Source organism: Stegostoma tigrinum, chromosome 9 (assembly GCF_030684315.1).
Source record: "Stegostoma tigrinum isolate sSteTig4 chromosome 9, sSteTig4.hap1, whole genome shotgun sequence".
Lineage (NCBI taxonomy): Eukaryota > Metazoa > Chordata > Chondrichthyes > Orectolobiformes > Stegostomatidae > Stegostoma > Stegostoma tigrinum.
This window is the reverse complement of record NC_081362.1, coordinates 94,867,356-94,890,662: the sequence shown is the minus strand read 5'-3', so window position 1 is coordinate 94,890,662 and position 23,307 is coordinate 94,867,356. Positions and strand designations below refer to the sequence as shown.

At 45.2% G+C, this 23,307-nt stretch overlaps 1 protein-coding gene across 2 annotated transcripts in view; it reads left to right on the top strand.

Moving 5' to 3' along the window:
* The window catches only part of phactr2 (phosphatase and actin regulator 2), a 122,906-nt gene extending 104,924 nt beyond the window's left edge, over window positions 1-17,982 (top strand). For both annotated transcript variants that reach the window (XM_048536147.2, XM_048536146.2), the window contains exons 8-13: window positions 128-284; window positions 8,727-8,782; window positions 11,188-11,249; window positions 12,348-12,485; window positions 13,679-13,755; window positions 14,410-17,982. In XM_048536147.2, the coding sequence (XP_048392104.1) occupies window positions 128-284; window positions 8,727-8,782; window positions 11,188-11,249; window positions 12,348-12,485; window positions 13,679-13,755; window positions 14,410-14,425 (506 nt within the window). In that variant the 3' untranslated portion in view covers window positions 14,426-17,982. The remainder of the gene's footprint in view (window positions 1-127; window positions 285-8,726; window positions 8,783-11,187; window positions 11,250-12,347; window positions 12,486-13,678; window positions 13,756-14,409) is intronic.
* The last annotated feature ends 5,325 nt before the right edge of the window (window positions 17,983-23,307 follow it).

The window sequence follows — 23,307 nt, the reverse complement described above, 5'->3', positions numbered from 1 at the left end:
CATGTCAGACCCCTTGCCTCATGTGAACGATACATCATGGTTGATGTACTCTGAGTGTTGTTTGCCCTCAGCTCTCCCTCTCTCAGGCTGCGCTGCTCACTAACCTTGCGTTTTTGACACCTGCCAGGTGCTCTCGCCAATAAGATACGACGGAGAGACACGCTCGCTATTAAACTCCGCAACCGACCGACCAAGCAGGAGCTGGAGGAAAAGAACATCCTGCCCCGCAAATCAGATGAGGAACGGATGGAACTGCGGCAGCAAATTGGGACCAAACTCATCAGGTATACAAGAAGCAGCTGCACCCAATGGTTTGATCACACGCTGTGTTTAATAACGAATAAATCTAATTCTAAAGAGAATACTGGGCTAGTGACCCAGAACTTCATGAGGCGTTCCAATCTTACAATGACCCTTTTTTTATTCTTTCTTGGGAATGTGGGCATTGGAGAAAAATCCCTCCTTTCCACCCTCCCTCCTTCATTCCCTCTCTCCATCTCTCCGTCCCTGTCTCCCACACTCCCTCTCTCCTTTCCACCCTCTCCTTCCCCCCTCCCCTCTCCTTCCCCCCCTCTTCATTTCTTCCCTCCCCCCCACATGCACTGTTGATTGAGAGGCTTGCTTGACCGTGACAGAAGTCACTTAACAAACATTCATGTTGCCATGGAGTTGTATGTAGGCCAGGCCAGGTAAAGGATAGCAGATTTCTTCCCCCAAAGCACCTTACTGAAGAGGTGCAGAGCTGGATGAACACAGCAGGTCAAGCAGCATCTTAGGAGCAGGAATGTTGACGTTTTGGGCCTAGACCCTTCTGATGTTATCTTGGATTATCCAGCATCTGCAGTTCCTATTATTAAAAACTAGTTGTGTTTTTACGGGAACTGATGGCACGGTTCCTGAGGCCAGCTTCCAATTGCAGATTTTGTTTTAATGAAGTAAATTTAAAGTCCATCACCTGTGATGGTGGGATTTGAACCCAGAGTCAGGGCTGTTTGGTTTGCTAGTTCTTTGACTTTGCCACCATGGCACCAACATCATGAATTGAATCTCCCCTGGTGAGTTACAGAATCCAGTTCCATAAATGTCAAACAAGTTTTGCTAAACGCCAACTGGTTCATCATCATGCTTCAGGAATCCGATTGGAACAGTCAGATTATTTAACTCTGTGAAGTGTGGGGTAGACCATTTAGTAAACAGTAAAAGGGAATATTCTGAGAGGGATAGATAAAGTGAGAGATCTTGGTGTGTAAGTGTACAGATCCCTAAAGGTAGCTGTGCAGGTAGATAAGGTTGTAAAGAAGGCACATTGAATGCTCTCCTTCAATGGTAGAGGTATAGAATACAAAAGTAGAGTAATAATGATGCAAGTGTTTAAGACGTTGGTGAGGTCATAAGCTGGAGTATTGCGTGTAATTCTGGTCACTATATTACGGGAAGAATGTGATTGATTAGATTCCCTACAGTGTGGAAACAGGATCTTCAGCTCAACAAGTCCACACCGCCCCTTGAAGCATCCCACCCAGACCCATTCCCCTACAACCCACACACCCCTGAACACTACAGGCAATTTAGCATGGCCAATCCACCTAACCTGCACATCTTTGGACTGTGGGCGGAAACTGGAGCACCCGGAGAAAACCCACGCAGACACTGGGAGAATGCGCAAACTCCACACCTGAGGCTGGAATCAAACCTGGGTCTCTGGCGCTGTGAGGCTGCAGTGCTAATCACTGAGCCACTGTGCCGCCCTGCTTCAGAGAGAGCGCAGAGAAGATTTACTAGAATGTTGTCAGGGCTGGAGAATTGTAACTGCAGGGGAAATTGTAGTGATTTTTCTTAGAACCAAGAGGTGACATGATTGATGTATACAAAATTGAGAGGGGTGTTGATAGAGTAGACAGGGGGAACCTGCAGAGATTCAAAAACTAGGGTTCATAGATTCAAGCTATGTGGCAGAAGGATTAGAGGGTCATGAGGAAAAGCTTTCTTACGCGGATGTGAGAGTGTCTGGAATTCACTGCCTGAGTACATGGGGGAGGGAGAGACCCTAAACTGTGGATCTGCACTCTAAGTGCTGTAAGCTGCAGAGCTATGGGTCGTATGCAGGAAGATGGGATCAGAAAGGGAATCTGGGTGTCTTTGGGTCGCAGGGACAAGATGGACCTAATGGCCCCCCTTTTGTGCTGTATCATTTCTGAGGTATGGTTTACATCCACCAGACATGATGGGGGTTGAGGGATGGAGTTGGTGGGGAGGGTGGGGGGGATGGTGGTGGGAGCTGTGGTAGTGGGCCAGACTGGGACTGAGGTTAACTTCTGGACTGAAATGTAGCAGTTGTTACTGACTTGGGGGTGCTCAGTACAACTGGCTGTCCAGAGTGGAGATTTGAATCTACAAACTCCTGACTCAGAAGTCAAAAAGCCACTCAGGAAAAAAAATCAGACAGGCTTTCGTGTGATTTAACAAGGTGTTAACCTACATAAAATGTCAAGTGATGACAGTGATTTTGAGCCTCCCAGGTGTAATAGTCTCTGTGACATCTTGTGAGCGTAAGGCTGAGTATTGTGTTAATATTCATAAAGGAGAAAGAACAGCAGATTTGGTTTCACATGATGACTGGGAGTGCTTCAACATCACTTGACATCCTTTTAGAAACTGACTTCCTGTCACTCATTTACACAGACTGTTTCATCACACTGCTTTGATTGAGATGACTCAGATGATCTGAACTGTCTTTATTTAATTAAAAAGAATGAGAAAAAGAAAACACAGAAAAATGGAACAAAGAGTGAACTCGGGCAGTTTTATCCTTCAAGCTAATCCGTCACTTTATTTATTCTGTAAAAGCTGCAATCAGAGTGATGCCGGGAGTGGGTGAGTGTTTGTATGTGCGTGTGTGGGAGTCTGATTACGTGAATCTCAACGAGTGATAGTGTGTGTGTGTGTGTGTGTGTGGGGATTAAAGTGCAGAGGGTACATAGTGACTGCATTGGTGTCTGAGTGAGGGTGGGCAGACAAGGACACTGACTGTCAGGAGAAAGTAAATATATCAGGAGACATCACTTCCGTGCTGTGTTCACACAGTGTCAGCCTAGTCTAGGCAAGGCTCATCGGAAGCCAACAAAGGGACTTTCAAAATTCATCATTTTGCATTCCCTGTCTCTCCTTCCTGCCCTTTCTCGATCCATCCCTCCATATATTCCCACCTCCTCCTTTAAACCCTCTCTCCTTCCCTCCCTCTTTGCATCCCTCTCTCTTCCTTTCCATCTTCCAAATTTTCACCCTCTCTCTTTCCTGCCCTCTAGATCCCTCCCTCCCTCCTTTCTGCCCCCTCTCCTTCCCTCCCTCCCATCATCCCTCAGTCTTTTACCTTTTCCCTTCTTCCCGCACCACCTTCTCTCCCTCCCTCCCTCCATCCCTCCCTCCCTCCTTCCCTCCCTCCCTCCTTCCCTCCTTCCCTCCCTCCATCTCTCCATCCTTCCATCCCTCCCACTCTACATTGCTCACTCTATCCTTCTCTTATCCACTCCCTCCTACCCTGCCATCCTTTCCATCATTCTGACATTCCTCCTTGTCATTCCCCTTCTCCAACCCTTTCGCTTTACTTCTATCTCTCCCTCCCTATTCAGATGATTCAAACACAGTCAATGATGTGCAGTAGGAAAGCAGCTTCTGGTGCTCCTAGAACTTCCTTGACCTTCCCTGGCCCATTTTGGCTCAGCTGACTGAGATGTTACATCCTTACTCTGAAACTTTCAAGATGGTCTCTTAGTGTAGGAGCAGTTGATTTACACATTTCTGTATTAACCCTTTGAGATCCTGCTCACTTAGCACAGAAAAACCAGTGCTGCCTTGAGGCATTGCTCACCTCCAGAGGAGCCTCTGTCTATCCCTGTGAAGGGAATGCTCCCTGGGCTGGTCTGTCTCGGGCGATATGTCCACAGGAACAACCTCTCTGCTTCTCCCTTCTCCTTTTAAGCTCTTTGCTCTCCTGCCTTTCCCTTTCTCTTACCCTTCTCTGCCTCCCCTCCCTATCTCCTGCTTGATTCTTGCCTCCTCCCCAATCCCCCTCTCCTTTTTCCATATCTTTCCCCCTCCCCTCTGTCTTCTATTCCTCTCTGCTCTCCCATCCCCTCTCGCCTCCCCTCTCTTCTATCCTCCAACCCTCTCCTAGCTCCTTTCCCTCCCCTACTCCTCTTCCCAATTCCTGTCAGACCCTTGGCCCAGCATCTCCCCTCACCTGTAATTGATACCTCAGATGAGAATAAGGGAGAGGTTTATATTTTCACACTATGGCTTCATGTCTGATTTCACAGTCATTAGCTCCTCAGTTCACATGTTTTTATCTTTCAGTAACATTCTGACCTTTTCAGTGTTAACTGCATCATTTGAGTGCAACTTGTAAGAGGCTGTGTAACTGCAGAGAGGAATGATTCACCAATATTCACTTTGGAAACTGTTTGTACCTAGCTTGAGGAAGGTACAAGAACTACTGTTTATTGGGAGCAAAGAGAAAGGAAGTGAGTGAGTGAAAAGTTGACCAGATTTGGTAATGGGGTAGCTGCTAAGGTCTGAAACTCCGATTTTAATCACTCTGCCTTTAATCACTCTATCTTTGGCGACAGTCTTCAACTGTGGAATGCCCTTCTTCAACCTCTCAGAATCTCGCTGTTTGTTTAAAATATTCTTTAAAATTCTTGATGTTTGCTCAAGCCTCCTGTCACTTTCCCTAACACCATGTAATGTAGCTTGGTGGTCCAATTCATTTTGTTGAGGATTTCGTCAAGTGCCTCAAGGTATGTCTTATTTCTCTGACATGGGTTGGGAATCAGCACTTCTGTCCATCTCTAGTGCCCTATAGTCTTGACAGGCCACTTCAAAGGATAGTTACGGGGATAGGGTAGAGGAGTGGGATGCTGTTCAGAGGATAGGTGCAGATTCAATGGGCTGAATGGCCTGTTTGAACACTGTAGGGATTCTGTGATTAAGAGTTAGCCATATTGCTGTAGGTCGGGAGTCACATGTAGGCCAGCGTAAGTAAGGATGGCAGATCTCCTTCCCCAAAGGACATTACTGAACCAGATTGGTTTTTACGACAATCAAAAACAGTTTTGCTTCTAATTCCAGATTGAATTGAAGAGTTTCTAGATTGCCGGACCAATGAAAATCCTGCTACGCTACCCCCTCCCCATTTGTTGTAAACAAAGCTTTAGAAAATTACTCTGCTGTTTCTCAACAAAGATGGAATTACAACCTTCCCCAATCCCTTCTGGGCTGTTTGGTCAGAATTTTAACATTGACAGCAAGCTCAGAGATAGCCAAATAGGAGGCAGTGGGCTGGAGATCTCCTGGGCATGGGCTGACTCTCCAGGGAAAATAGCCCCAGACTATTCAGCCTCTCCCTGTAGCTCAAACCCTCCAACCCTGACAACATCCTTGTAAATCTCCTCTGTAAATCATTCAAGTTTAACAACATTGTTTCTATAGTGGGGATATGCAGTGAACATGAGTTCAGCTCTTACTCTGGGTGGATTGAGAACCTGAATTCTGTTCAGAAACATATAGTTGGAGACCAAGAAGCTGTGGACTGATGTTATCAACAAAACAAGAGGGAAACCTGCCATCCTGACCTATCTGGGCCCTATGTGATTCCAGTCCCTTGCCAATATGTTTTACTCTGCCTCAGAAGAGTCATAGAGCCCTACAGCTTGGAGACAGACCCTTCTGCCCAAACTGGTCCATGCCGACCAAAATGTCCATCCACGATAATCCCATTTCCCTGCACTTGGCCCATATCCTTCTAAACCTTTTCTCTCCATGTATTTGTCCAAATTCCTTTAAAATGTTAATGTACCTGCCTTAACCACTTCTGCTGGCACCTCATTCCATATGTGTACCCACCCCTTCCATGTGAAAATTTTACCCCCCAGGTTCCCATATATTCTTTCCCCTCTTACCTTAAACTGATGCCCTCTAGTCCTCGATTCCCCAACCCTGGAAAAAGACTGAGTGCATTCACACTATCCGTGCCCCTCATGATCTTATACACTTCCATAAGATCCCGCTCCTGCAAAGAATTGCCAATTCCGTTTCTAATGTCAATGAATTAAGAGGGTTCTCCACCACCTCAGGGTAACAGGAGAGTAGCCTCATCAACAATACCATGTCCTGGGATTTAACCTGATATTTTTGGACAAAGTCAGTTGTCATAGCTTGTGTGTGCTTTATGTTTTCTGGAACATACCATCTGCCTGGGTAGGACAAGGCAGGTTAAAGCAACAAGCACTCCAGCTGCTGTGAAATTAGAAGAGAAAATGTCAGAAATGTTCAGCAGGTCGAGGATCTTTCATCCAAGCACCAGTGTCCACTGGTATTTTGTACTTTTCTTTGCATTTCTCTGATCCCATTATGTGGTACGGTCCCTCCATCACAGCTTGTCACTTTGGGTTCATTATAACCAAGGAAGGTTCATCAGGTGGTGAGAGAACCCAGTTTTCAGTGTATAAGTCCTTCCAATAAACACCTAACAGGTGATAAGAACTGGAGAGGGAAGCTGGGTCAGCTGTGCTTGGTCTAGAGTGACTGCCACTCAAGTTTACAGCCTCTGGTAAGAAGCTGTTCCAGGTGTAGATCACAGGCAAGAACATGCTCATTGTGTCTTTGTATGTGGGGAATCTTCCTTTATCTTCTGAAACCCTTATCCAGGGAGAACATTGTCATTTGCAGCATAAGACCATAAAACATAGGAGCAGAGACAGGCCGTTCAACCCATCAAGTTTGCTTTGTCGTTCAATGAGATCATTGCTGATCTGATAATCCTCAACTCTACTTTCCTGCCCTGTTTTTTTACCTTTTGTTCATGGGGTGAGGGCATTACCTGGCTGGGCCAGCATTTATTGCCTGTCTCTAACTGCCCAGAGAGTCAATCACCTTGCTGTGGGTCAGGAGTCACATACAGACCAAACCATGTTAAGGATGGCAGTTTCCTTCCCCAAAGGGACATTAGTGAACCAGATGGGTTTTTCCAACAATCAACAATGGATTCATGGTCATCATTATACACTTAATTATGGATATTTTCTATTGAATTCAAATTCACCATGTGCCATGGTGGGTTTGAACCTAGGTCTCCAGAACATTATCTGGGTCTCTGGATTAACAATCCAGCAATAATACTACTAGGCCATTGCCTTTCCCTATAACCATATATATCCTGTAATCCCATAATGATTAGAAATCTATCTCAGTCTTTAACGGACTTAATGACCCAGCCTCAATCTTACCTCTGTGCTAAAGATTTTCACAGATTCATAACCCTCAGAGAAAAAAAATCCTTCTCGTCTTTATCTTAAATGTTATCACTCCGAGATTCAGCCCTCTAATCCTAGACTCTCCCACAACAGGAATCAGCCTCTTCGCACCGACCCCATCAAAATCCCAAAGACTTTTGCATATTTCAATAAAATCAGTGCCCATTCCTGTAAATTCCAATGAGTGCAGCCCAATCTACTCAACCCTAACATTCCATTTGCCTTCCCTATGACCCGCTGAAATTGGATGCTAGCTTTTTACGATTCATGCATTAGAATCCCTAAATCCATGTAGTCTGTAGCTTTCTAAAATCTTTCCCCATTTAAATAATATTCAGCTGCTCTATGCTTCCTGCTAAAGTGCATAACACTTGTGATATTCCATCTGATAGTCATTGCCCACTCACTTAACTTGTTTGTATTCTGTTGTAGACTCCTTGTATCATGCATACTGTTTGTCTTCCCAGCAGATTCTGTGTCATCTGCTGACTTGGTGATGGGACATTCATTGTCCTCATCCAAGTCATTAATATAAATTGTAAATGATTGTGGCCTCAGCACTGATGACCCTGTGGCATTATACTAGATAGAGGTTGCATCTTCCATCTATTGCCGCTCTGTGTGTCTGTCTCTGTGTCTGTCTGTATCAATGTGCGTGTGTGTGTCTGTCTGTGTCTGTCTGTGTCTATGTGTGTGTGCCTGTGGGGTGAGGTGAGGTGGGAGGTAACTGCTGATGAAGTGAGAAAAGGCTGTCTGTACTGGGTGTGTTGACATTTTAGAGATATACGTTTACCCCCGCCCCCGATGGAGGGCCATCCATACATTATTCACCCAGATTGGGCTGCGGGATGAGCTAATGCCTGATCTGTTTGTTGAGGGACATGGGCAGGCCTTCTCCTGATCTCTGGAAACAGGCAAAGCTGCTTCTCAGTAGATTGAATAAAACATTTCTGGGGTGGGGGAGTAATTATTGCCTCCCTCTGACTGTTAGCTCGATATCAAATCCTTTTATTATTATTGTTTTTGAATGGTTGACAATCCCTGGAGAAAGAGAAACTGAGAAAGGGAGAATGAGAGGTGCACGTGGATGTATAATGTGACCAAGGTTTGTGTTTGTTCCGATCCTCCCTCTCTCTCTCTCTCTCTCTGTCTCTTTCTGTTCCCGTTTTCCCCGCCCCTCTCTTCCGGAACAGTTAGCTCCAGCCTGTATAAAGCCACTGGAGGCTCTGGCATTGAATCACTGCAAGCTGACAGTGGTACAGCTCTGACTACTGCAAGCAATTGGAGGTCGGGAGATATCAGCAGCTCTCTGCTCAGCTAGCAGTTCTTTGTATTTTGCTCCAGAGGACAAGAGAAGGAATTATTTCTTATAGATTGTAAAATGGTGCACTATTCCATTGTCATTGTGTTCGGCAGGAGGCTGAGCCAAAGACCTTCACTGGAAGAACTGGAACAGAGGAACATCTTAAGATGTAAGTAATATTCAGTCTGCTCTCCTGCTTCTTTAGACTTTGAGTTGAATGGGTTGGAGTGCAGGGGCTGGGAGCTCTCCGAGGGATGTGCAAACATCAGCTATCACCCTCACAACCTCACCCCAAGAGCTGCAGCGGAATTTCTGCACAAGGACAGATTGTCTGGATCTGCATTTGAATAGATGCCACATGGGATTTGGAGCTCCAGTAATCAGGGATATACGGAGAGAATATATATCATTCTGTATGCCTGTGGATTTAAACTTTAAATTAAAGCTCGTTGCAAAATGGGGAAAAAAAAGCCTCGAGCTTCACAGGGAGAGAATGATGGAAAGAGTGAAGTAAGAGAAGGATTTGATCAGCATACAGTGTTTGGGGCCAATGCGATATGGGACCCTGACAGATGTTTTAAAAATGCCTTTTTGCAATCTCTTGACTATTAGCAAGATGCCCCTGTCTGCCGCAGAGCCTCGCACGTGTATGTGGAGGAGGATGAGGTGTGGGGGTTGGGGGAATCCACCCCCGCATTCCCTGCTCCTCCCCTCCGCCCCCCCCCCCCCCCCGTCGGGTGTATGGGATCAACCAGGAGAGGAAAGTCCACCTCCCACACGTCATCAAGGCTTCCCTCTGACGTCAGGCAACAGCTGATGCATAAATGTAACTGTTTCAGCACTGACAGCATTTCACTTCCGGCTTCACTTTGTACCCCATTCCAATCCGCCAAGCTACTAGTGTGGGTCAGGGTGGGTATGGGACAGCATCTCTGATTACACCCCCTCTTCCTTCCAACCCGACTGCTATTGCCTTGTGGTTTGACTGATTTTTTTTTTTAAAAAATGAGCACCAGTTAAGACGACAGAAGTCACACCATGTCACATCAGTTCTGATGCCGTTGGCAATGCCCACTGCTTCGGCACAGATTCTGAGATGACCACAAGGGACCTGCAAAAGGGCTTTGATTCTGGCAGTGATTTTTTTTCCCTGAAACAGTAAAGCTTCAAAGCTAAAGGTTTAAATTCTGAAGGATTTCAGGGAGAAAACATTACATTGGCAAGGAACAGACAACTTAGATTCATGATGATTGGTAATGAACCGGAGGAGAGATGAGTTTTTCTTCTTTATGCAGTCAGTTGTTACAATCTGCAATGAGCTGGCTGTGGGTCGGGTGCAAGGCATTTCAATAGCTGGATCCAAAAGGGGTTTGAATAAATTGAAGGGCTTGGAGGAATGAGCAGGAAGATTGAGATGACTTGAATAACTGTTTAGGAGCAACTGTACACGCTCTCTCAATGGACTGACTGACCCCTGTGCTGTAACAATTACTCCTTTGTATGATACGCTGTATAAAGCTTTGTTCCTCTCCCTTTTAAAGTGGGACAAATGAGGGCAAGAATTCAGGAGTATTTTCCTTGTCCTTCAGTTAATATTCTGTTACGTTTTAACTTCTACCACTAGCAGAAATAGATTGACCGAGTGAGTAAAAAAACAGAAAAATTAGGATCAAATACTGACCTCAGTGGTTAATGTCCCTTCCTCGATGGCCTGCAATCATTCCTCCTTAAGGGTTTTCAAATTCTCTTTAGAGAATCACTACCAAACAGGCTTCCATGCACACATGCAGATGTCTGAGTCCATGTGCACCTGGATTATTTTAATCCCCTATCCTCACCTCTCAATACAGACACTCACAGCTGGCAAGGCCCTAACGTGGGACTTCCCTCCCCAGAACCACTGTGCCCCTCTCTTCACTCATGAAAACCCATCACTTTGTTGTTTTCACCTGTCCTAACATGTACTCACAGGTTCCCATGTCCATTTCAGTTTGCCAGCAGTAGAGCAGTCTGGAGCATTTAACTATATTGCAGGTGCTATATGAATGCAAGTTGTTGTTGTCCTGGATCTGAAGGGAAATAGCAATGCGAGTCAGTGGGATTCACTGCTTGTGGCCACTCAGCCTTTAGCAGTGTGTGTGTGTGTATGTGGGAGAGACATTGTGTTCCTTCTCAGTTTCCACTTCCATTTCCACAATTTACCACACTGAGCCTTGTATCATTGTCTCTCAGTGTTACCTGTTTCCTGTCAGGAGTGGGAAATGGAGGTCCTTGGATGGACAACGAATGCGGTGACTGTGTGCCAAGCAGCTTCCCTCTCCCCTCCCCTAAAACAACATACACAACACTGCACGTGTCTGCCACCACGTGGGGCCATAAACAAGACGGTACCGACGCCGCAACGCACAGTGACGTTGCTCCAAGAGGTGTCTTTACGCACATTACAGCTGTAGGAGTGAGAGTCGGAGCAGTGGCGAATTCTCCATACATCAAACCTGTGCTGAATAATTGCTATAGCTTTTGCAGCAGCCTTTGATTTAAGTATAACCCTCTCCTTTCCTTTTGAATAAACAGATCGAAATGAAGAGGAGGAACATGAGGAGAGACTGGAGATTAGGAGGAGGCTGACTCGCAAGGTAAACCCCATTTATCATTACCCGCAACAATTTACCTGCAAAATACTTGTTCCGTCTCTGAGCTAAAGGATTGAACCAGGCACTTGGGGTAGGCAGTTTCATTTTAAAAGAACAAATCAGTAGATGTTTCAATAAATTACTCTTCTGTAAGATTAAATTGCACACGAACAGTGCCTGGAAATTTGTACAGTTTCATTAAGAATGCTACCAGCTCAGTGTTAGAACATTCTCTGTCTCCATGCAAGATGGTGCAGCGTTGCAGACAGTCCTGGGCTGCTGAGACTGGAGCCCGATCCTTAAATAGTCTTGGTGGGTTTGAGGTGAGGCTCATGTGTGGAGTAAAATATATGACTCATCAGAAAGGAGTATCTCCAATGCATCAAGGCAAATAGCAGAAGGCTAATTTAACTTGTTTTCTATCTTTAATTAAGAAATCAGATCCTCATATTTTGAAAGCCAAATATCAATTATGCAGAGGTACGAGGAACCGCAGTCTATTTACACGTAGTGACAGAAATTGTATCAGTGAATCTCAACATGGACAGTTGTATCTTTGTACGGGTCTTTGCTGAAACTTTGCCTCCAGAATTCACACTGAGGACACACAGTTCTCCTGTTGCACAAATCAGAGAGAGGAAGTTGGCATTAAGTCTCACCCATGCCAATTTTTACACCCATTTCTCCTCTGCCACAACTCCTGTTTAATTCCATATGTTAAACCATGTGGAGGTGCTGATTTTTGTGATTTTTTTTTTGTATTTATGCTGAATTTTTTTTTTGACACCCTAGTGACTGTGTAACCCTGATACAAGTCCCTGCAAGGTCTGTTCATTGAACAAGGAATAAAACTCTTGTATACAGCTCCACTCTGTGTTACTGTGACATTGCATCCAGAAATACATTGAGGCCAGTGATTTAGAGAATTATCCAGTGTAGTAAGAGATCTTTTAGCCCATCATCCTCATAACAGAGGGTGCCATTTGACATAGTTCCTGCTGTACATTTTGAGTCCATGTCAGTTTCTTACCAATGCAATGTTTGATTGAGAAAGATTTCCAGATCTTAATGTGGCTAATGACTGGTCTGTTTTCCTCACAGCTTAGCCTCAGGCCGACAGTAGCAGAGTTACAAGCCCGGCGCATTCTGCGTTTTAACGAGTATGTAGAAGTGACAGAAGCCCAGGACTATGACCGACGAGCTGACAAACCCTGGACCCGGCTGACACCTGCTGATAAGGTGAGAACTTCCAGCACTTTTCTGGTTAACACAGTCCAGCTGTCTGAATTGGTGGAGCTTGGACATCCTAGAGGCTAGTGGGAGGCTTCAGAAATCAGGAGGGGGAAGGCCATGGAGGGAGGGGTTTGAACACAGTTGAAAAATTTAAAATTGAGAGTTTGCTAACTGGGAGCCATTCTGGACCAGTGAGGATAAAGACACTTGCACTGCAGCATCGTCGTTGATTTGACCTTCTCTGATGTGTTTAGGAAGTTGCTGCAGACTGTGAGCTGCTCTCTGTCCCTCTGGGCTCAGTGGGCAGCACTTACCCCTCCAAGTCAGGGGGCTCTGAGTTCAAGTCCAGCTCCAGACATTGGTGTAACTAATCCAGGCTGGCATTCCAGCGTTGTGCTGAGAAGAAGGCACTGCATCACTGGAGATACCATCTTCCAGATGAGACTGAGGCTCTTCCTGGGTGGACATAAGAAATGGAAAAGAACTTTGTTTTGGAAAAGGATCATGCTTCTCCCAATGTTCTGGCTGATGTATATCCCTCAACTTAAACTCACGATCTGGCTGGTATCTCCAGTGCTGCTTGTGGGATCTTTCTGTGCATAGGATGGCTGCTGCATTGCCCCATATTATGGTAATGTCCTCCATTGGATATGAAACCTGTCTGGGGTCAGGCAGAGAGAGCTGTTGGGTTAATTCCTGGCCACCTTTTAGAGCACAGGGATTAATTTTCGCTGGATTATTGACTTCCCCAGACTGCACAGCAAGCTCCCAAATCTGGCAGCAGCAGCCGGGGTCCTGCAGCAGAAAACAAACCATCAAAGTTGACATTTCCCTCCTGAGGCCTGCCTACTGCAGAAGCAGCTGAGGGATAAACCACAGCCCTGTAAGCAGTTAGTGCACGGTTTGTGATGCTAATCTCTGCAGGTTAATACTGAAAGACTCCCCATGGGCCAAAGAGCTGCCAGTAACCGAGGCTAAGTTGCTAACTTCAGGCAAAAACTGAGTGCTGGGGAAACTCAGCATCTGGAGAGAAAGAGAGAACATTTCCGATCCAGTGACTCTGCTTCAGAACTGAGTTTCTCCAGCAATTTCTGTTTCAGATCTTCAGCATCCACAGTTCTTTGTTATATTGAATTGCTAGCCTGTTGTTGTTCAATCATGTAACATCTCTTTTTTTCCCCTTTCTTCTGCTTACTAAGGCTGCAATACGGAAAGAATTAAATGAATTCAAAAGCCGGGAAATGGAAGTGCATGAAGAAAGCCGACATTTAACAAGGTAAGCTGGCTTTGGGGTCCATCTGTTTTCTGCCTGACTCCCTGTTTGGTATGTTTCTTGCCCTTTCCCTCTTCCTCCTGTGCTATCGCCTCACCCTCTGTCTGACTCTTTTTGTCTCAAATTCTGCTGTTGCTCTGAATGCCTGCCATTGCTATTGTAAATGCTGCATTATGATATTGGATCCCTCCCACGTTCCCCCTACTCCCTCCCGTGGTCTGGTGCGGGAAATGCAGCTGCTGAATCTTTTAACTGCTCAGGGCAGCAATTACCACCTCCCCCTCTCTGCAAGCTCTGGAGAACATGAGTCACTTACACGGCACTCGAGCATCCTACAGCGAGCTTGGGCCGATCTGTCATCTCTGAAATGTCAGGCTTTGAACCCTCTGCTCTTTGGGAGCGCCAACTGAATTACTCTGGTCATACAGCAGCTCAGTGCAAGCAGGGGCCAACTAGAATAAAAACCAGAGAGATAACTTTCCCTTGACCACCACCTTTCTCTCTCTCTCTAGAACATCTGTCCTATGTAGCTCCGGATGTTAAATTGTTTACTTTTGCAAACTGTTTTAGTCTTTTCTTTGTTTTGCCATATTCATGGCATGCATGGTGTAAAGGCATATTGCTGATTGAAATCGGGACCCTTTTTCCTACTTACAGGTTTCACCGGCCATGAAGCAAGCAGCTCAGGGAGAGACACTGAAATTGTCAAGGATTGAAGACGGTGCGCGAGGCTACGCTGGATGTGCTCTGTGCACCTTCCCTGTCGAGAAGCAGACGTTCAACAGAGGGCTGACCATACAACAACAACAAAACCATCTCTCTCTCACACACACAAAAAACCGAAGTTTTAATATCTAAGTAATTTTTTAAAAGATTCTTTCTCTGTGGAGGCAGGCTGGCTTCTTTTGTTGAGATGGGAATGGGAGAAAGATGAAGACTGTGTTGATTGGGGGGGGGGGGGCGTTGCTGATGGTGACAGTAGGGGAGTGGAACGCTGACAGAGTTAAGAGGGACTTTTTTTTTAAAAAAGTTCCCAGCAAATTTTGTTCACTCCTTGCTGCCAATATATGTCAGGCAGGTGACCAATCAGTACTGTGGTTCTTTGCTGTTGCATTCTCCCGTGTCCAGAATTATGGTCCGGGTATTGTCTCCCTGCCATTGTTAAACAGCTCTCTGCTTTCCTCTCATTTTGGAGGAGGCAAACTGATTCTGTAAAGGGGAACCTATTCCTTCATGTAACTACAGCAAATGACTGCTATTAGCTGTTCAAAACTGTGCAGAAAGCTGTTCTGATGGTAGCTCCAAACCATACACAGCTCATATTCTGCATAAAAATACACATTGGTCTAAGAAGCCTCTAGCATGAGTGTCTGTGGTGTTACTGGTTCCTCCTCTTACCCCCAACCCTCTGCTAATTTTCTAAGCCAGTAATATTTATTTATCGGGGGGTGGGTAATATGTGGTGACCGCTCTCGTTGCCAGTGTCTGTAATAGAAGAAAATCTCTATTTTATTTTACTGTGTGAAGTGGGGCCTTTTGAGATGGGTGTGAACTAACTTGCTGAGTGAGAGGGAGGCCTGGGGCAGACAAGAGTGGAGATGTTGAGGGCCAAGTCAGTGATGGCAATTCTTTCCCATTGGGGAAAGGAGGAGAGCTGGAACTGGGATGGTAGTAAAAGGCACCTAGGATCTGTCTGCATATTTAAGTTGAATGATGGGGGAGACTGGCCTGGGTTCAAATGGATTAGAGCCAATGGCCATAGATTTATTTCTCCCCACCCATTTTGCCCTCAACCCAACTTTCATCACAGCTCCCTCTGCCTCTGAAAGTTGTTTGTTCAGTTGGCAAAGTGGAAAGGGGTTGGGAGCTATCTGGGCAAGTCACCTTGCTCCTAAGGAGCATTTGACAGTCTTTTGTGATCTTAAAGGCACTTTGAAAAAAAATGTAAACATTTCCTCATTGATTTGCAATGGCCCGACTGGTCACGTTTCGCCTCTGCCCTCGCTTCCCCGGGTGTCTGCACCCCCTGGCCAGGATTACAGGGTAGCAAATGATGGTGACCTTTGAACTGGAAATCGCCCCATGCCTGGCTTTGATCTAGGAAACAAATTTGCGGAGCTGCCATGTCAATTGCTGATCAGGAAGACAGTTAATGAGCTATAATCACAGCTCACTGGGTATTACTACAGGGTGGGGAGCTGGCTATGTCCCACACCTTGGCATTGTGCCAAAGCACCCTCTCATCATTGTTCATCCAACTGACTTAATTTCTCTTCAGTTCAACGATTAGTGTTGCAGATTTTATCAAAATGAAGGAGTGGGGAGAGATGTGGTATCAGCTTGTGTACTTTTGTGTTTCAGCTTGTGTTTGTTATTTCTAATCTTGGCGAAAGGAATTGGAACTGAGAAGGACTGATTATTTTATTTTCCCAATTGGCTCGGGATATTCAGTAGTCCTTTTCTCAAAAAAAATCTTGTTCCGTTCGGGAGTGACCATGGGGTTTGTGGTTAGGCAGGAGGGACACATGAATAAAGGGAAAGGGCTGTGCTAACTGGGCTGATTGTGGAGACTGCTCAGGACAACGTATATTTAGTTGTAGCAGGATACTAGAGTTACAAAGGGGATGGCAATTTTCTCATTGGGCATTTGGCTACCCACTGTTGAAACGTGAGTTTTCTGTGAATCAGTAGCAAGGGGAATAAGAGTAAATGATTCGACATCGTTGAAAGAGTGTAAACTGATTGTGAATTTAAAATCCTTATGTAAACTGAGCTGGAAAAGAGGCAATATTGGTACACAATGAGGTTTGTACCCAGTTTGCTGCCAGATGTTGATACATGATGCTGTGTACATCTAGTATGCTGCCAGATGTTGGTACATGATGCTGTGTACATCTAGTATGCTGCCAGATGAACTGTCCTGTGTTGTACTACATTAAGAGGTGCTTGTTTGGACCTGCCTCCAATATCTGCCACCCTTGTCCACGCCACCCCCAATTAAAACCTAACCGTGGAAACGGTAACTCCCTTCTCCCCTGCCCTTGGCTACCCACTCCCCCCTCATACTGCCAAGGAGACCCATTCTGTCATGGTTATTATTATCCTCCTTCCCTGTAGGGGAGCAGCATAGAGGAATGACAGCAGCGTCCTGCCACATCCCTGAGAGTGGGATCTCTACCTTCTTCATAAAGAGGTTTGAGAAGCAAAATAAAATGTAAGAGGAAACAATCCTCCAGTTTAATTTTTAATGTTTTGCTTGCAGAAGTTTGCAGTCTACTCTGCAACAATGAAATATGCTGCCCCTGCTCCAGTTTTGGTTTGAAGATTTACTGATCAACATTTCTCTCAGCTGCAACTACTCCAACCTTAACCTTCTGGTTCTTGGGTCAGGTAGTGCAGTTGGCTGGCCAGCTGGTTTGTGAAGCCAACAGGATGGGTTCAATTCCCACACCCACTGAGGTTACCACGAAGGACTCTCCTTCTCAACTTCTTCCCTCCCCGAGGCGTGGTGACCCTAAGGGGAAAGCCACCACCAGCCGTTCCTCTCTAATGAGAATGTAGCCCAATGTTCCTCTGACTTTACCACCCAAATTAAACTCACATTCATTTGAGGCAGTGTTTCAGCCAATAAGACTAGATGGCGATGTCTAAACAGATGCTCCAGGAAAACCAGACAGGTTTTACTTTTTCGCAAATTGTCCTGCGCAACAGACAAAACTGGCAGCTGCTAAAGAAACTTTATTGTTCTCTTAAATTTGTGCTGCCCTTCATCTTATAGACGGAGGGATCACTATGGTTGTACAACACCTGAATGTAAATTTGATTTATAAATTCTATTGGTTGTAAATAACTGGAAAAAAAGAATGTACGCTGTCTAGAATCGGCAATCGATTCTACGAACTGTCTGTGTTTTATTTTGTAAAGTGTTGCCATAGATATATTATGTATATTTTCAAAACACATCCCCAGGTCTCGCTTTTGTTTTAAATGCTGTGTTTTGTTCCTGTAATGTTTCTACAGCGAACCCAGGTTACTTGCGTATGTTTCTGTGTTTTTAAAAGCTCCTAAATTGTACAATAATCTCTTCTATGAGTATTTAATGTGACATTGTTATTTAGTTAACTATTGTTTCTCATCATTGAGCACATTTCTGAAGTGCCTTAGTCACATGGCTTAGCTGACTCATTCTGTAACCTGTCAAAATTTCTTTAATAAAAGACCATACGTGTTCATGCCTTGCAGTAATTTTTTTTGTTTGTTTTTGATGCCGATGGTTGAGAGATCTGGGGGACTGATCAGAAGTCCAGTATAGCTGTTCAAAAAACAAATTAAACAAAAATTTGGATTTGTAAAGGACCATTCACATTCATCACATCCCACATACAAATACAGTTGTTTTGAAGTGTGGTGCCTGTTGGAGCATAAGAAAATAGGGCAGCTAATCAGCGCACAACAAGATCCAAAAAAGAGTTAGGTGATAAACAACCACATATTATACTTTGTTGGAGTGGAATAGGAACTGTCTGAGCTCCCACATTTCTCTTTCTTTAAATGAAACCAGGTAATCTGTTATCTTCCAGCCCTACAGGCACAATGGATTTGATGTTCTTCTGAAAGACAGACGCCTGCAACCACGAAAGGTCAGATCTCAAGTCCTGGAGTTAGAATGAACACGTGTTTTCTTTTACTCACTTGGGGCAAGCGTGCTGCACACTGCACACCTGTGACACTGGGTCAATACTGGGAAATTAAACCTGGACTAACTGCATGGAGTTTCCTCTACATTGGGGAAACCAAGCGGAGGCTTGGGGACCGCTTTGCAGAACACCTCCGCTCAGTTCGCAACAAACAACTGCACCTCCCAGTCGCAAACCATTTCCACTCCCCCTCCCATTCTCTTGATGACATGTCCATCATGGGCCTCCTGCACTGCCACATTGATGCCACCCGAAGGTTGCAGGAACAGCAACTCATATTCCGCCTGGGAACCCTGCAGCCATATGGTATCAATGTGGACTTCACCAGTTTCAAAATCTCCCCTTCCCCTACTGCATCCCTAAACCAGCCCAGTTCATCCCCTTCCCCCCACTGCACCACACAACCAGCCCAGCTCTTCCCCCCCCCACCCACTACATCCCAAAACCAGTCCAACCTGTCTCTGCCTCCCTAACCGGTTCTTCCTCTCACCCATCCCTTCCTCCCACCCCAAGCCGCGCCCCCCGCTACCTACTAACCTCATCCCACCTCCTTGACCTGTCCGTCTTCCCTGGACTGACCTATCCCCTCCCTACCTCCCCACCTACACTCTCTCCACCTATCTTCTTTACTCTCCATCTTCGGTCCGCCTCCCCCTCTCTCCCTATTTATTCCAGTTCCCTCCCCCCATCCCCCTCTCTGATGAAGGGTCTAGGCCCGAAACGTCGGCTTTTGTGCTCCTGAGATGCTGCTTGGCCTGCTGTGTTCATCCAGCCTCACATTTTATTAACTGCATGGAGTGTTCACCATTGTACTTACATTTCACACAACTGCCAGCAGTGTAAATGTTGTAACTGCAAAACACAATTGCAGAAGTGTTTACTGCTGTGCCTACATTACATACGACTGCAGAGGTGTTCACCATTGTACCAACATTCGTCACAATTCCAACCCTCCTAACCACTATCTCAACTTTGAACACAAATCACTGTCCTGATCACTGTACTGAGATGGCTCACAGTTCCAGCCTACACACCAAGTACCAACATTGCAGTTGGTAGCACTCACTTCCATGATGATAAGGGCCTACTTGTTCCAGCACCCCAAGTACAAACATTCAGGGTGATACTGAGGGAGTGTTGCACTACACTAGGTGTTGTCTTGTAGATGAGACAATAAGCCATGGCTCTGCCTGCCTCCCAGATAGATGTGAAAGACCAAGAATCACTAATCAAGAGTGGGAGAGTTATGACTGGTATTCAGGTCAACGTTGTGACACAGACTGCCAGATAAATGACAGGTCATCTGTTCACCATCACATCACTGTTTGAGAGTGCTGATTGGTGGCAACTGCGTTCACATTTCGCTGGTCACTGGTCATAAATTGTTTTAAAAGTTACCATTCCATGTGTATATTTTAAAATGGACTTAGCTACCATTGCTGATCACGATGCCAGGACAAGGCCACGAAATCATTCTCCTGCAATCTCACATGCTGTTACATGCGCACATTGAAGTCAACAAATTCAAATGACCTGTAGACAGTAGGTTTCTCCAGTAGGGCTAACAATAAAGAAAAAGTCATTGAGCTTTGTTCTATGTGTGGAGGTGCTAATAATCCCATCTATCGCGAAGGGTGAAGACTGGATCCTTGGTCAGAGGGTGGAACCAATTGATCATTTGAAACTGAATCCTTCATGATGGTACAATGGTTAGCACTGCTGCCTCACAGAGCCAGGGATCTAAGTTTGATACCAGCCTCGGGTGACTGTGGCAATTTGCACATTGCCCTGTGTCCGGGTGGGTTTCCTCTCACAGTCCAAAGATATGCAGGTTAGGTGGATGAACATGCTAAATTGCCCATAGTGTCTAGGGTATGATGTAGGTCTGGGTAGGATGCTCTTCGGAGGGTCAGCGTGGACTCGATGGGCCGGATGACCTGCTCCCACAGTCTAGGGATTCTATGACCACAACTCCTCTCATCGTTGGAAAGCTTGATACATTTCTGAAGTCTTGCCATGTTTTGCTAAGAGAGTAACCAGAAAATAACACAACAGCTAGGTTACAAGCATTAGTCCGGGTCTGTTTAGAGCATAAGAACAAAATTAGGCCATTTGGCCTACTGAATCTGCTTTTCCATTTAGTCATGGCTGAAATATTTCTCAACCCAATTTTCTGTCTTCTCCTGTAACCCTTGACACCCTTAGTAATCAAGAACCTATCTGTCTTAAATACACTCAATAACTTGGCCTCCACAGCCCTCTGTGGCAATGTGTTCCATAGATTCACCACCCTCTGGCTTAAGAAATTTCTCCTCTTCTCAGTTCGAAAGGGTCATCCCTTCACTCTGACATTGTACCCTGGGGTTGCGGTCTCTCCAACCAGTGGAAACATCTTCTCCTCGTCAATTCTATCCAGGCTTCTCAGTATTCTGTAGGTTTCAATCAGATCCCCCATACAGACCCAGAATCCTCAACCACTCCTCAACAGGATAAGCCCTCCATCCTCAAGGTCATTCTTGTAAACTTCCTCTGGATGCCTTCTCCCCCCAAAGAGCAGTATATCCTTCCTTGGATATGAGGGCCAAAACTGCCCACAATATTTCAAATATGGGCTGACGAGGGCCTTATACAGCCTCAGCGGTACGTCTCTGCTCTTGTATTCTAGCCTGAATGTAACGTTGGTCTGCTGAAATGTTAAATGAGCCTTCTTGAAACCTGCTATCAATAGAAAAACCCCACATTCCTGAAGAAGTGGACCAGTTCCTACCCATAAACATCATTTTGCTTTGTCTTCACAAAGCTTGAAGAGATTATGCAACACCCTGCTTTCAGACATCATCTTTCTGGGCTCTGACAATCATGTAAATTTAAATCCATATCTTTGTTTTTGAAGTTTTTTTCCCCTTGTAAATATTGTCTACTCTTTTCAGTGACATTGTTACACACCTTTGGCACTTGAACTCTGCTCTTCACTCAAATGTAGAGACACTCCCATTGCACCACACATTTTGTGAGAACCACTTTCCGGGGTTGAATGCGTCATTACACTATGCTTCTGATTTTACTGCAGAAAGGAATACTCTACAAGCAGAGAGTTTGAAGGAAGTACAACAAATCTCTTTCTGAAGGAGGAAACACAAATCAAAACACCTATGTTTATCAAGAGAAGGTAAGAAAAATGGAGTTCAATTTACTTCATTCCCCTGTCCATAATGTAACCATGATCGTGTGTGTCTGAAGTCACATGTAGGCCATACCATGTAAGGACTGCAGAATGACCTTATGTAGAGAGCATTATTGAGCTAGATAGGTTTTTACGACAGCTGATCATGGTTTAATGGTCACTGTTTCAATTCCAAATTTTACAGATTAAATTAAACTCCCCAGCTGCCATGTGAACTTCTGTCCCTGGGCTCCTGGTACAGTGATATTTTTGCTTTGCCATGAATTTGCCAAGTGATGATGACCACGATGATGATGTGCCACTAGGAGGGAACAGAACAATTTCAAAAGAAGAACTCGTGTTTTTCCACCCTTTCTTGTATAGTGACTCTCTCACTCCCTATGTCCTGTTGAACCTGATTTCCTGTGGATTCTCCTCAAACTCCTGCCATAACAAGTTGCCTGGTTTTAAGGTAGTGCCATCTAGAAAGAGCCCGATCAGATCAACTGGCACTCAAGTGCTTGTCAGTAATCTCCATCATTCCTCCACTACCTTACTGTGTCTTCACACAGCATCAGAACTGTAACCATGTGGCCTGGGAGATGGCAATCACTGTGTTGGAGCCTTTGTTGCACAGTAAGGATCTTTAATCTGGAATATCTCCGCACAAGGGCAGTCTGTCTACTTTTTGCTAGCCCATTCTCCTCAACTTGAGTTCTCCAGAGCAGAGGAGGCCATCTTTTTAAGGATGGTCAACAGATTGTGTCTACCCACAATTAGAGAGTACCTGAAACATTGTACTTTGCTGCATCTCCATTTTTTTTCAGAGAGTTTTGTAGCTACAAGAGCAGGTCATCAGCTAGGAATCCTGTAGGGAGTAACTCACCTCCTGACTTCCCAAATTGTCCATCATCTGCAAGGCACAAGTCAGGAATGTGATGGAATACTCCTCCACTTGCCTGGACGGGTGCAGCCACAACAATACTTGAGAAGCTCGACACCATCCAGGACAAACTAGCCGCTTGATTGGCACCACACCCACAAGCATCCATTCCCTCCACCACCAATGCTCAGCAGCAGTAGTGTGTACAGTCTACTAGACGCACTGCAGAAACTCACCAAAGATCCTCAGACAGCACCTTCCAAACTCACAACCACTTCCAGCTAGAAGGACAAGGGCAGCAGATACACAGGAACATCACCAGATACAAGTTGCCCTCCAAGCTACCCACCATCCTGATATCAGCTCATATACAAGTGGAGCCAAGGTCTGTAGGATTCAAAGCAGGATGTCCTGCCTCACCATCCTCTGTGTATAGGTCCATTCAAAATACCTGTTACTGTTCACTCACAACAGTGTCGGTCTCAGATTACTATAGTTTTAATCTAAAAGTGAAAGTCTATCAGGAATACACTTTAGGAGTTCATGGAAAACTTAACCTTTGTACTCAAACTGCAATTTCCAAAACCCTAAACCCTCTTCCTTGGTACCATACAACAACCTGCCATGGCTGGGAGAAGACTTTGGTCCACACAAAGTTCTTAAATATCAATTACTTTAAATCTAGAGTCCTGACATTGTGTCTACAATGAAAAGTTTGCTCATGGCTTGCTGCCTTCTGTTTCATTTTGTTTTCCCAAGAAAAAATCTCCACTTGGAGAATCCCTCAGTTCCCAACTAACAATGATAATTTG